This window comes from Sinocyclocheilus grahami, unplaced genomic scaffold, assembly GCF_001515645.1.
Source record: "Sinocyclocheilus grahami isolate Dianchi unplaced genomic scaffold, SAMN03320097.WGS_v1.1 scaffold357.1, whole genome shotgun sequence".
Lineage (NCBI taxonomy): Eukaryota > Metazoa > Chordata > Actinopteri > Cypriniformes > Cyprinidae > Sinocyclocheilus > Sinocyclocheilus grahami.
In genome coordinates this window covers 75,555-91,089 of record NW_015505536.1, presented here as the reverse complement: position 1 = coordinate 91,089, position 15,535 = coordinate 75,555, and the positions used below count along the sequence as shown (strand labels likewise).

Genomic DNA, 15,535 nt, shown 5'->3' with positions numbered 1-15,535 from the left:
TTTATAAGGAAAGATCAGAAACAAAATTAAACACTCTATAGAATAAAAAGATCTTGATCATTATGGGTGGTAATGCTGTACACAACACGACAGAAATAAAGGACACTAGGTCTTCAGTTATTAGATTACAAGACTGAAAGAAAGAAGAAAGAGAAACATTGTAGGTGAAACGCTCTAACCACTGAAATATGCCCTGACAAGCCGCCTTCTTAAGTTTCCTTTCTTTATAAATGGGGCGTTTAAAAAAAAATCAGGTGTATAATTTATAAGGAAAGATCAGAAACAAAATTAAACACTCTATAGAATAAAAAGATCTTGATCATTATGGGTGGTAATGCTGTACACAACACGACAGAAATAAATGACACTAGGTCTTCAGTTATTAGATTACAAGACTGAAAGAAAGAAGAAAGAGAAACATTGTAGGTGAACAGGGTCTCTAAATTTAGTCCAGCAATTATTTGCTACAATAAACACTGTTTAATGGTCTTAAAGGAAACTAAAAATGTCAAGAACTGCTTTATAAATTGCAATAAGAGTCAAATGTAGTTCAGACCCAATACATAAATATACATTAATCAGCTTTGTATAAGTAAGGAGGAATTATTCTGGAAAACATGGCTAATTCATAGTATGGGCCATGGATTTGTGAAGATATAAACAGAATACAAATGTGCCTTATAAGGTGAAATCATTTAAAACGGTATTTAAATGTCATTTAAACTCTGGTGGTCTAAAACGGACTTGTACTGTACATTTAAACCTATACAACCTTACAAATGTAAGAGCAGTGCAGTATCGAATAACATGCCATTGCTCAACAATCATGTGACTGTGATAAGCTGCCAGGACAGAGACGTTATTGTTATAGGGAGTTTTCAACCGCATGTTACAACATATCCTTAGTGTTCTATAGTAACCTTTGTACTGGACTTCAACTGAAAAGTCAATGTACATAATAAAAAGTATCAACCACCTATAAAATTGCAGCTATGTCAATGTTTAAACCCCTTTAATGTGTTTTTGTAATGTTAGATAGTCTATTTTATATACACAAAAAAAGAGACGTTTCCATTCCAGTACTTCATTTATTAAGTTTAATTATCATATAGCTTGTAGAATGAACTTAGTTATCAAATGTCTATTTATTGACTCATCTTGATACATTTTAATGCTAAATATTCAGATATTCAAATATTCAGCAAGGTTATAAAGAATATGGTACAATATTGTAAATTCACCTGAGCAGTTCAGATTTTGCCAGTTATTTCAGAAAAAATTTTTTTTTTGGGACATAAATATGAAGGCACTCTGACCAGCTTAGTTTGTGAGTCAAACAGAAACCTGTTGTGGTCTGAGCTTTATTTGGGTCAGTGTAGCACAAGCTGAACTAGATGAATGTGGGCATGTTACAACATATCCTTAGTGTTCTATAGTAACCTTTGTACTGGACTTCAACTGAAAAGTCAATGTACATAATAAAAAGTATCAACCACCTATAAAATTGCACCTATGTCAATGTTTAAACCCCTTTAATGTGTTTTTGTAACATTAGATAGTCTATTTTATATACACAAAAAAGAGACGTTTCCATTCCAGTACTTCATTTATTAAGTTTAATTATCATATAGCTTGTAGAATGAACTTAGTTATCAAATGTCTATTTATTGACTCATCTTGATACATTTTAATGCTAAATATTCAGATATTCAAATATTCAGCAAGGTTATAAAGAATATGGTACAATATTGTAAATTCACCTGAGCAGTTCAGATTTTGCCAGTTATTTCAGAAAAAATTTTTTTTTTGGGACATAAATATGAAGGCACTCTGACCAGCTTAGTTTGTGAGTCAAACAGAAACCTGTTGTGGTCTGAGCTTTATTTGGGTCAGTGTAGCACAAGCTGAACTAGATGAATGTGGTTTATTCTGTAGGATGAACGAATAGTACTTGTTCCTGATAGTGTGTCTATTAATGGATGTGTGTGGTTGGTTTGCAGGTGTAGTTTCTGCGTAAAGGATATTTCATCCAACCATCAATATGAACCTCACATCCATTCATTCTTCTCTAAACAAAACAGGTTTACAGTCAACTAAAGACATACAACTATCAACACTGATGTTTTTTTAAATACATCGGCATAGTAAAAAAATGAGTTAATCTATTTATAAGAAAACTTGAGCAAGGTAGAAGGAGCTGATTCCTGCATGTTATGAAAATGGTTCTGTTGGAGATTTGCAAAGGATAGGTGACTATAACAGCCACTACAGTTGTGCAAGGGTACACCGTAAGCTGAGTTTTTCATTTGATTACATTTTTATAGAATCAGTGTATGCTAAATAACTGTTAATGTACATAAAATGTAAAGATATAGTGATTTGCATTGTGATGCTTGCTGCTGCACAATGGTGCCCCATAGTTGTGTCCAATGTTTCTACATTTTTCATGCAGAGATTCAAGATTCAAAGCGTTTATTGTCATGTGCACAGTGAGGAAAAACAAGTTTCCCTATACAATGTACATGTTATAATGGTTTTCTTCCATGTTGTAGACCACGAAATAGCAACTGATTTACAGTTGAGATACAGGTTTTCACAAAAACAAAATAAATTTTCAAATGATAAACCTCACAATTGAGCATTTAAACCAGGGGTGAGTCAAAAGTATAAATTATTATATTAATTTAAAACGGAGTTATGTGGGTGGATTTTCGCATTGAACATAAACTACAGACTGGATTATTATTATACATTCATTCTCTGTCAGTAGGAGGCGCTTTTGGAACATCAGAAATATAGAATGAGGAAAGTGTGATAAAAAATAAAGCCTATATTGACGAGGAAAGTCCGCTGATGAGTTACCAGCGTAATCCTGTGTGCAATGGCTGTCTAATTCTAAACTTTAAAATAAATTTATTTTTAGTTATCCTAACTACAAATTTAAATAAAACTGAACAAATAATGAAAAGGCAATTATACATTTACACACCTAAGGATTATATCAACCAAAAAAGTAAATGCGTATGTGTCCTCTACTTGGTTCCTTCTCATAAATAGTAAGCTGCATTTAAAACAATTATAAACATATAATACACACTGTTTCTCAATATTTAATGACAGCTTCAGATGTATAATATGTTCATCTCCTTCAAGCAGAATACACAGAAAGTACGTTCAACTCGGACGGTTTTCGTGGTAATAAACACCGCAAACAGCAACCGTTCACGTGTCAGTGCTTAATGCGCATCTCCTATATGAAAGGCATTTTAGGGGGCTCTTGGCTTTTGGGGGCCCTTGGCTTTTGGGGGCCCAAGGCGGTCACCTACCTTTGCCTAATGGGTAAGTCCGCCCCTGAATCTAACCACATTCCCCAACCCCCCTACAGAATTAAACTCAAAGTTTAGGGTGCAGAAATCTAGTAAAGGTCACATTTTCCTAACAAACATACAAACACACCTCAGCCCTATTCATTAAAATTTGAGCAAAATCAATTTTCCCAATTTTGGCTACTAAATATTGTGTTCAAAATGATAAAATGCTTAAACATAAGAATGTAAAGTTTGCTTTTTTCCCTAAAAATCCTCAAATCAGTCTGAACTGCTGTTCTTGTATTGAGTTTGAAAAAAGTTTCAGAATTGTGAGTTCATGTATGAATGTGTTTCAGGAGTTTTTAGTGTTGTGTCAGGTGAAATGAAGACTGTGTCAGTGATGGAGGGAGATTCAGTCACTCTACACACTGATACTGACACACAGGGAAATTATGCATTGATAGAGTGGATGTTTGGAGCTGAAAACCCAGATATTGTCATTGCTGAAATCAACAGAGCAGCAAATATGAATGAATGAATGAATGATGCATTTATATAGTGCTTTATTGTGTATTGTTGTACACCCAAAGTGCTTTACAATCATGTGGGTGGGGTCTCTCCTCAACCATCACCACTTGGATGATGCGACGGCAGCCACAGTACAATGGCGCCAGTCCGCTCACCACACACCAGCTACAGGTGGAGAGAGGAGAGAGAGTCATATAGAGCCAATCAAGTGGTTGGGGATTATTAGGAGGCCATGATTGACAAAGGCCAGGAGGGCAATTTGGCCAGGACACTGGGGTTACACCCCTACTCTTTTACGAAAAATAAGAGTCGTATAAATATAAGTCATGTTACTGATGAGAGATTCAGAGACAGAGTGAAGATGGACAGTCAGACTGGATCTCTCACCATCACAAACATCAGAACCACAGACTCTGGACTTTATAAAGTAGAGATCACCACAAATAAAGAAGCAGAGAAAACATTCAATGTTACTGTCTATGTTGAGTACAACAGCAGGGTTTGGTCTACTCTCTACAGATTTGACATGATAAATATTTGTCACAGTCACAGAATTAAACATTGATTAGATTAATCTCTTTGTAATTATAAACCATCATGGCTGCAAAAATAGAGAATTCAGAAACAGAATTTCTCTCATTACAAATCGTGCGCACACACATTTCAGCTCATGTTTTGAATCCTAGTTCACGAGTTAATTTAAATCCACAAACTTACAGATTGATCAGTGCACGCGGTTCTTAAACTGAAAGAAAGGACAAAGCTATAAAATCTAATCTTACCATTTGTGAAGATCAGTAACGATAAATTTAGAAACACAAGGCTTGGAAACATTGAGCTATACATATTTTCTTTGTTGGACCACCTGTGCAGTCCGGAACTTACGTGGAAGGTTGATTCCTTAGCTCATTCACACCTGTGTTGATAACAGCAGCTTCTGACCTTGTGAGTGGAAAGACAGGAACAGACTTCTTTTGTCAGGTAGAACGTAAACTGGACAACACCCATTTGCCCTGGCATCAGGCGATGACAAGCCCTGACAAGCTTTCTTCTTAAGTTTCCTTTCTTTATAAATCAGGTGTATAATTTACAAGGAAAGATCATAAGCAAAATTAGACACACTATAGAATAAAAAGATCTTGATCATTATGGGTGGTAATGCTACACAACACGACAGAAATAAATGACACTAGGTCTTCAGTTATTAGATTACAAGACTGAAAGAAAGAAGAAAGAGAAACATTGTAGGTGAACAGGGTCTCTAAATTTAGTCCAGCAAATGTTTGCTACAATAAACACTGTTTAATGGTCTTAAAGGAAACTAAACATTTCAAGAACTGCTTTATAAATTGCAATAAGAGTCAAATGTGGTTCAGACCCAATACATAAATATACATTAATCAGCTTTGTATAAGTAAGGAGGAATTATTCTGGAAAACATGGCTAATTCATAGTATGGGCCATGGATTTGTGAAGATATAAACAGAATACAAATGTGCCTTATAAGGTGAAATCATTTAAAACTGTATTTAAATGTCATTTCAACTCTGGTGGTCTAAAACGGACTTGTACTGTACATTTAAACCTATACAACCTTACAAATGTAAGAGCAGTGCAGTATCGAATAACATGCCATTGCTCAACAATCATGTGACTGTGATAAGCTGCCAGGACAGAGACGTTATTGTTATAGGGAGTTTTCAACCGCATGTTACAACATATCCTTAGTGTTCTATAGTAACCTTTGTACTGGACTTCAACTGAAAAGTCAATGTACATAATAAAAAGTATCAACCACCTATAAAATTGCACCTATGTCAATGTTTAAACCCCTTTAATGTGTTTTTGTAACGTTAGATAGTCTATTTTATATATACAAAAAAGAGACGTTTCCATTCCAGTACTTCATTAATTAAGTTTAATTATCATATAGCTTGTAGAAATCATCTTGAACTTATTCCGATGCACAAACACAAATACACGCATGCTTACTTTCACTTATGGTTGGTATCCTGACAGACATTTTGAGTCTGTTCAATAGTTTAGGTCAGACAATTTAGAGTTTTAAATGACCAAGGTTGAAGCTGTGATCTGATTGGTCATATGTGCTCTGGTGGGCATGGCTACTGTTGCTGCTTTAGTTCAAGACGTCAAGATCCAGAGGAGAAAAGACATATATCTTTTTTTTATTTCTTGATGAAGTGAAAGTTCTTTCAGAAAAGCGCAAAAGTGACTTTTTTTTTTTGGACATAAATATGAAGGCACTCTGACCAGCTTAGTTTGTGAGTCAAACAGAAACCTGTTGTGGTCTGAGCTTTATTTGGGTCAGTGTAGCAAAAGCTGAACTAGATGAATGTGGTTTATTCTGTAGGATGAACGAATAGTACTTGTTCCTGATAGTGTGTCTATTAATAGTGTCTATAGACTCATGATAAATATTTGTCACAATCACTCACAGAATTAAACATTGATTAGATTAATCTCCAGCATCAGTGTGTCTGATCTCAGCATCAGTCTCTCTTTACCTCTGGAGGTGGAACATCAGGATAAAAACACATACAGCTGTGTGCTCAACAACAACATCAGCAACCAGACCAAACATCTGAACATCAGCCAACTCTGTCAGCCGTGTGCAGGTACATCAGAGATGATATTAGCTTTAGCTGCCTACTTTTTGTAAATTAAAACAAAAAACAAAACAAAAAACTGTACTTTGGTTAGTTGATATTCAAATATCAAAAATATTTCTGAACCCATACAACCAATAAATATAACTTGTAGGTTTTTTTGTTTTGTTTTGTTTGTTTGACAGTTTTAACTCAATATTTCATTAGTTATTTATCTTATAATTTATGTTTTATTTACCAATTGATGATTAATTTCATTAAATGGTTGTTACATTTATTTTTGTTATTTAGATTTTGTTCCCATTCAGACTATTTCTCTTGTGTTTGGTCTGATCAGTGTTGTTCTGGTCATTGGAATGATTGGTGGATTGCAATTAAATGTAGCATGACTCCATATGTAAAACATAAGCACTTTGTAAAAATATCATAATGCTCTTTTCCCATAAGTAGTTTTTAATATTATTAATGCATTCTTATAGGCCTATTAAAGGTACTTACTTATGGAAGTTAGAAACACCCACAGCAACCTGAAGATACAGACCTACAGCAGCTTCTAATGATTCTCGAACAACCTGAAGACTCGACACAAACACTGATACATGTGCAAGTGTGATTAATATGAGCTGTTCATTTCCATAAAGCTGATATGTTCCACTACAATGACATTAGACATTTGGTGAACATTTACATATTTGGTAAAAGATTTACAGCCAGCAGAACCATAGGCCTATATTGTGTAAGATATAGTAAATTATATAAATTATAGTAAATCATTTACTATATCACAGAAAATGACGAATTCATTGTTTTACATATATTTTAGATTTAACATACTTAATATCTTAAATTGTGTCATATTATGCTTAAAGGGGTCATAATGCTACATGCACTTTTACAAGCTGTCTGAACTGAAATGTGTGTTGGCAGTGTGTGTACACAACCACCCTATAATGATAAAAATCCAATCTCAGATGCCTGTCTGTGTGACGTCACACAGACAGGCCTCTCCCATGATAGTTTGATTGACAATGGCGTTTCACCACAGACTGGACTGGTGTCTTACCTTAGACCCGCCCTAAGTGAGCTGTCATCAGTCTGCCACTGTTTCACCGCTGGAGCAGTTGTAGACAAGAATGACTTCTTGTCAAGAAATGTTCTGTTGTTGGATGTAATAATGAACATAGCAGTTGTCATTTACTCCCGACATCTGAGCCACTGAAGACGCAGTGGATTACATTTGTTTCTGAAGGGATTGCGCCCCCAATCTACATAAATGCGTCTATGTTCGCACAAATCATTCATGATCCAGCCTCATCTACAGAAGAAGTGAGTATAATGTTTTGTAATGAATCTTTGCAAATTGCCTTTCCTAATAATGTGCTAATTAGCAAGTTTCACGATGAATGTGGCTAAAGTAAACAGTCTCTCTGAGAGCAGCTTGGAAGAGAGGGGCGGGGTCAGCAGAGCTCATTAACATTTCAAGGAAAATGCTACAAAAACGGCTTGATCTGAAAAGAGCTGTTTTTGACAGGGTAAAAAATTTGTTTTTTACATTACCATTGAGAAATTTTAACCAAACTATGTTACAGACTTTTCATTAAAACCCTAAAGAATCATATCAACTTGTGGAAAATGGGCATCCTATGACCCCTTTAACTACAATGTTAGATTTCCAAAAATGTCTTCTGATGGCCAGATGTATATGTATATGGCAAACAGCAGCCCTCTGTTGTACCTTTTTTATTAGGAAAAAAATCCCCAAAAACTAAACAATCACTTGTGATTGCCATTTACAACTTTTGTAATGCATATAAATATTATATAAATATATAATTCTAAATAGTAATAATGCCAAAATGTGGTAATTTGTTTGTCTAGTTTGAAACAATTATGCTGATTACAACAAGCTGAATAACGATTTGTGAATACAGTGCATTGTATACATGTATATTTGTATACAATTTTATACTACTGTAATAAGTAAAAAGTTAAGGTGCGATACCAAAAAAAAAAAGACCACTTGGAGACACTAAGAGACCACTTTATCTTTAAGACAGGCCTCTTCAACTCCAAACAACAGCAATCACAACGAACATAAATTTAGGCTACAGTGTTACATTTTTTTCCCAATTGTTTCCACACTAAAACTGGAACTTGAAACACAGTCACCAAAACCTGAAACTCATTTACCAAATCCATAAAACCAAGTCTGCAATACAGCAAGCACAGTTCCTGCTTTACACTTTTTGCAAAACACTACACACAGTTCTCTACATTAGGCACAACATATAAATTATCTTTAGTAACTTTAGATAGCAATGCCAATCACAGTGTCAAGCTCTTAGAAACAACAATTGGAAACACCCAGTCCTCAGAGATGTAAACAGTAGTTCACTTAGAAATCAAAGCTTTAGCACTATAATAGGACAAAGATGAAGCTTCCCAATTTTATAGGAAAATGGAAATCAATGGTAAAGCAAGAACTGGAGCTGAAGGAATGAGAATAAGAGGAGGATGAGGAAGAACAGGTGTATCAGATAAGATCAGAGTGGGACAACATTATTCTTCCATCATCATGCATATCTGCAACCTACATGTACCTACAACATCACCCTTCTCATTCCCGGACACACACTTCACTTCATCCTCATTCCAGACGAGCAGAGCAGGCCAGTTAGTTATTTGAACCAAGTTGTGATCTTGTTGACTCAAGAACAGCTGCAATTGGATCAGTCCGATTCACAAATGAATCGTTCAGTGTGATTTGCAAACCGATCCAACAGGTTCATTGGCTTATTCCTTCAGTATTCATGCTGCACATGCTCAATTAGCCCATCCTCATTCCTAAGTAGACACATGTGACCATTCCTTCCGCAAGAAATATTTTTCAAGGTATTTTTTTAATCAGAGTTTTTGTCATACTCTCTAATCTGTAGCATTGTAAAATCATATAATTTTATCAGTGTTTTCTTTGCTTCTCATAGGCATAGCTAGCATGTGCCAAACTAGCATAGCAAGTTTCGTCTTGGGTGTCAGTGTAGGGACATGTTGTTGTCTCAACACGCTGTCTCTCATCACACCATTGATATACAACTTCTCATAACATAACCAAATTCAAATTTTATGGATTAATAAAGAGCCCCTTTCAAGAGTCAGGTTTCTTCCCCTTTTTTATTTATGTAAATAGCTGATCTGATGTAGACTAATTTCCTTTTGTCTTAGCCTCTCTTTGTCTCACACACACATAAGCTACATCACACACACACACACACACACACACACACACACACTCACACTCACACACTGGTATTCCTATCATTATGGGGACATTCCATAGGCATACAAACTGTTTTTTTTTACCTTCTTCTTTCATTCTGATCATACAAATCATTCTGTTTGATTTATAAGCTTTTCCTCATGGGGACCAAAAAATGTCCCCACAAGGTCAAAATTGACTGGTATTTCTATCACTGGCTTCTGCCAACTGCTGTACATGCACATTTACAAAAGTGTCGAGTTACAATGTATGACGCATGATGTAGGCATAGCAGAAGCTAAAGTGAGAGTAATTGTTACTTGTTACTTGAAAATGTTTTTTTTTTCATTTAATAGTCTTTGTCTTTATACAGCCAATTTAACTGTTGCAACTATCCCGTTATAGGGTCAGTTGCAACATTTGACCATGTCTATTCAAGTATAAAGTGTACGTATATCATCACAAAGTCATGTTACAGCAGTGTGGGTGAGTAGCTGACAGATGTTGGTTTAATATAATCAAATTTTGGCTTTCCAATACAAATACTCTCAGTCTCTGAGAAACTGGAGGAAAAGCTAAAAGTGTTGCGACCGTCCTCACTTTCCCATAACCAAATCTGGAAAGATGTACTGAATGCATGTGCCAAAGCAATGATGAATGATCCACAGTTTATCCCACATATACACATAGTGAGGAGTTTTGAAAAAATGACCTACATAATGAGAAACGTCTCAGGTTATGTATGTAACCATGGTTCCATGAGAAGGGAACGAGACACTGCGTCCTCTAGGGGTTGCTATGGGGAAATGCATTTAACATTGCATTGACACCGGTCACGCTGAAGGCATTCCCCATAGCGACCCCTAGAGGACACAGTTCGAAATTCCCTTGAAAGGGAACTGGTTCTAGTTATTGTAAAAAAACAAACAAAAAAACTAACATTTATGTATCAGTATTCACATAATTTTCTTAAGTGTGTATTACTAACCATTAGAGATTTTATATCAACAAATCCATAAAGCCATATTTTATGGAGAAACAGCTATTACTTTTGTGCCTGTATATTATAAGATTATTATTCAATTTTTAAACATCTGCCTTTTCTACTGCAGAGTTGAGTAGTGAATTAGCTAAGAAACTAAATAATTGTTATATTTTGGTTTAGATATGCATATTGTTCTAACTATTAAGGCAATATCATAACATCCACCAAACAGTGCTTAAAAAAAACAATAAAATCCACATACACACAGATGTCATTTCGTATCTGTATTTATTTATTTTCATTTTTAATTTCAAGTTTCTTATAGTTGCAACTGAACAAGAGTATTTTGGTTTCAAGCAACATATAATGACTAATAAGGTACACAACTTTGTCACTCTTTATCAAAGAGGTACACAGAAGTGAAGTGTTAGCACTCCACAGTGATTGTGACCCAAGTACAGAGATTGTCTTCCTCAAGTATGTTTAAACATTTGTTCTCCGAGTAGTGCATAAACATTTCCATATAGCTAACATGAGAGCTCTCTCTACAGGTGTGCCTGAAAAGTTCATGCCCATTCTGCTGAAACCAGGAAATATAAAATTGCATATCAATTTTATAAAATGAATAACACCATGAAAACACCAGTAAAACTAGTGATTGGAGACCACTTCTCTGTCACATACACATTCAATAAAAAAATTTAAAAACAAGGTAAATGAGTAGAGATTGATGAGATAATACTGAGAAAATACTCAACAATGCGTGTGTTGATTCCTGAGCATCGCAGATGGAAATCAAGATTCAGCCTGAGACTCATGATCACAACAGCAATGCACCCGTCATGTTTGTTGTTTCTCCATAGAAGATTTCCACTGTAAAAACTGGTTAACTGTAAGTTACTGTATACGTAAGTGGAAAAATTATAAATGGCTTAATATCAAATTATATATAATTTTACTGAAAAACGTGTGTAACGTAACATATCCAAAATACCAGCCAAAAGATACAGGGAGACTCACAACATCATCCTGTGACAAATGGAGATATGGCCTTATCTCTAACTTATTTATGAAGACAGTACACCATAGCTTTGAATTTCTACATGAATATTAAGAAAATACAGAAAGAAAAGTAATATAAAAGTAGCTAAACATAGAGTAAATATATAAAGTAATATAAAGATATAAGATTATAATAAATGGTCTGGCGGGATAGTTCAGTTATCCAACGAGCCCAAAAGGGCCCACGTCACACCTCTCTTTATCTCTCTCCACTGGCTAACAGTTGCGGCTCGCATCAAGTTCAAGACATTGCTGCTTGCATACAGATCAGCCATGGGCTCTGCACCCTCCTACGTCCACTCGCTCTTACGAGCCCACATCCCCTCCTAAGGCCGGTAAGTGAGCAATGCCTTGTGGTACCATCACAGAGAGGCACAAAATCCCTTTCCAGAACATTTACATTCACTGTTCCTTGCTGGTGGAATGATCTTCTCAACCCCTAACCGGAATGCCGAATCCCTGACAATATTTCTGTCAGGACCACTATCGTCAAAGATGATTGACAATTAGCATACAGTTTGGATTGGCGGTATGGTTCTGTTCTGGGCAAGAACTCCCTGCACATCCATGCAGCCTAGCATGGATGACAGCAGGGAGAGCAGCGATAACCCCCCCAGGGTAAACAGAACAGAACCAACATAAATGTATTGTAGATATCGTTAAAGTTCAATAATGTTATGTACACATTTTAGAATTAGTCTGATTCAAAGGAGAATCAGAAGTCTGAATCCTGACTGAAAGAGGAGGAGCTGGGGATGGAGGAGGGTAATTAGCTATTGAGCAATGCAAAACTGCTGATAATACTGAGGGACCTTATGTATGAATGCTTAGATAGGTGTCGTATTCCCATAGGTAGATGGGGATCAGCTGAGAGTCAGCCGATGCGAGCTTGACTAACGTGACCTGCCAGAACTAACGCTACGCTTGATTTAAGTGACAGCTGAAAACTAATCTCTTCCATGAGCATCCTACTAAAAAAAATTCCTCAGTGCTTTCACTTTTCCTTAATCTTGTACTATTCTAAACTACTGTATGTCTGAAATTTTGTATTATGAGCACTTGTGTTTATTTGCCTTTTTATGATGAATTGCTTGTGTATTCCAGGTAAAAGTGTCTGCTAAATGAATAAATGTACATGCACATTACGGTGTTTTCTGTTTGTGTGATGCAATGTTCATCTATAAACAAGTTCTGGCATTGGTTTCTGGACAGGCCATTTATGATGAACTCTGAACCATCAGGTGGTTTTCTGTTTTAACACCTGTATTATAATGGTGGTTATCCATACAGTACATTGCTATATTATTCACATTACATACACAGGTTTTTCTTTTTTTTTGTACAGTCTTTAGAACCATTTTTCAACAATTAGGTCACTTTTTCTAAACTCTTCACACAGTGAGCGCTACAGCAGTCGATGTGACTTAAACTGTGCATTCTATATCATTGTTTGGCACAAAATGCAATCAGTGACTGACTACATCATTCAAACTGCATGAATTCCTTTCTTGCTCAGACATAAAAACTTGCAGGCTAACTTGCACATTGGCATACTCCTTCCACAACATAAGCTCAAAAGCTCACATAATACAAAACTGAACAAGTTATAAAAGAAAATGTTGTAGATAATGCTACCAGTCGTGAGTGTATTTAGGTCATTGTTTTATGCGGTGACAATCTTTGCTAGTGTTATGGAAGAATGATTTGATTTGACACATGAAGTATGAAGTGTTTTGATAGTTTTAGTGCATTCTGAATGTAAAAATAGCTGCTGTGCCAAGATGAAATTGTTGATTAGGAGAACTGTGTGGACATTTTTGAAAAAGTGACAAAAAAGAATCTTAGTGATTGTAATGAAACATACACGTTGTACTTTGATACCGCACATCACATGATGCCTAGGACTGGTTCACATTAAAACCTTTTCACAGCCTTTTGTATACTGAAATTATAATTTTGTAATTGTAAAATAGTCCTCTCAATACTGTATCAAAAGCACCAGAACTCATCATTGATGTCTACCTCCACCACAATAGGTCATCTATAGAGAGAGCTTTTACATTTTCAGTGCATGCTGGTATTTGCATGACTGCACAAAAGGTTTAGATGGGCTGCATAGATTAATGAGGGTCTGGACAACAACAAAGATATATCTAGATGATATACAGACATTCCTAGGAACCTGTGCAGATGACGTCGAGTATAGGAACTGGGAAGTGAGTGATGACAAAACAACTCTTTAGAAAGACGCTGTGGCAGAGTTCTGTAAAACAATGTTAAAAAATGTAATTAGAGGCTGTCACTTAATTACAATATGAAATACATTTTAATTATGACTGATGAATAAACTTACAACCAATGAAAATATAATGCCAATACACAGAACAGAAATGATCATTACAATCATATCTGGTCTTGGTTTTGTTCCTTCATTGGGGAGTTGTCTTTCTGGTCTCTCTGGAAGACAAAATAATTATAAAAGATGGAGGAAAAACACACACAAAATGTGTGCATCGTTTCATAATGTCTATGCAAGAAACAATAAATATTTTTGTCAATTATTAGGTTTTACGCACCTTCAGTCAAAAGCTTAACAGTATGGTCTTCTGATTCCTCCATGATGATGTAGCATGTGTATTCTCCTGCATCAGCGTGTTGAAGGTTGTTGAGTTTGATGGAGAAGTTTCCTCTCATATACTCCTCAGGAAAGCTTTCAGTTCTGTTCTTGTACTGTGGATTCTGTTCTTCCACAGAGACTTTACCCTTAATAATCTCATACACATTCAAGTTGTACTTGTTTCTCCAACGCACTTGATTTATGTCTTGAATTGTATGCGGAGGTTCTTTAGAAGAACAAGGTAAAACAGCAGAGCCTCCAATAAAACCAACAACAGTCTCCTGCAGAGACACTGAAAACAGAGAGAAAGTTATGAGCAAAAAAATGTTTAAAGTGTGACATTGCTTAACAAATAATTGTTCATTTTAGTGCTCACCTTCATTTGCTAATAGAAACACATGCAGCAGATTAAAAAAACACCACCTGAGTAAACAGAAACAAATGATTAATTTCTCTCAGACTGAGCTACATCATCAGAAACACGTACTGGAGTAAATGCATAATATCTCAGCCTCTGAAATGAACACTTTAGAGACAGTGTTCTACTAGGCCGTTATGAGATTAAAAATGATTGTCATCATATTTAAATTCTCTATTCTTAAAAAAAAAAATCCCTATCTTTCTCTACTGTGGCTCTAGTGTCACAGAAAGAACATAAATCCATGCAATACTAAATGACCTTCAGTGGCTAAATCATTGTCTTTAGAACTGCTTTATATATCTGTTTGATGTTTGTTTTCAAACGTATGTGCTGTTTTGAATTAAAATGCTTCAAATGAAACGAGGAATGAAATGCCTCAAATGTTTGGTTATGCAGTGTGTGAGAACTATGAGATCTGATGTTAGCTGAAGTTTCAGTAGGTCAACACATGCATACACAGACGATATTTAATATGGTGACACGATCCACAAATGTTGTGAATTTTTGTCATGCAATGTACAAGAACTTTGAGACTTGATGTTAATTGACATTTCAGGTTTGTGTCAGCATATTTGATTTAGTCTGTGTGTATGCATGCATTGACCAATGTTTTGGTTTGACTCAAGAGTGAAACTTTAATCTGTTCAATTTACATATAAAGTATATATATATATATATATATATATATATATATATATATATATATATATATATATATATATATATATATA

General features: G+C 35.3%; 1 protein-coding gene across 2 annotated transcripts in view; it reads right to left on the bottom strand.

Annotated features, from left to right (window-relative positions):
• Positions 1-12,699: 12,699 nt before the first annotated feature.
• The window catches only part of LOC107548899 (V-set domain-containing T-cell activation inhibitor 1-like), a 6,758-nt gene continuing 3,922 nt past the window's right edge, over positions 12,700-15,535 (bottom strand). The window contains exons 3-6 of one of the 2 annotated variants that reach the window (XM_016229755.1): positions 14,760-14,806; positions 14,343-14,675; positions 14,120-14,223; positions 12,700-14,029 (exon numbers count right to left, since the gene is read on the bottom strand). In XM_016229755.1, coding sequence (XP_016085241.1) covers positions 14,006-14,029; positions 14,120-14,223; positions 14,343-14,675; positions 14,760-14,806 — 508 coding nt within the window. In that variant the 3' untranslated portion in view covers positions 12,700-14,005. The remainder of the gene's footprint in view (positions 14,030-14,119; positions 14,224-14,342; positions 14,676-14,759; positions 14,807-15,535) is intronic. The other variant, XM_016229756.1, reaches the window with a different exon arrangement.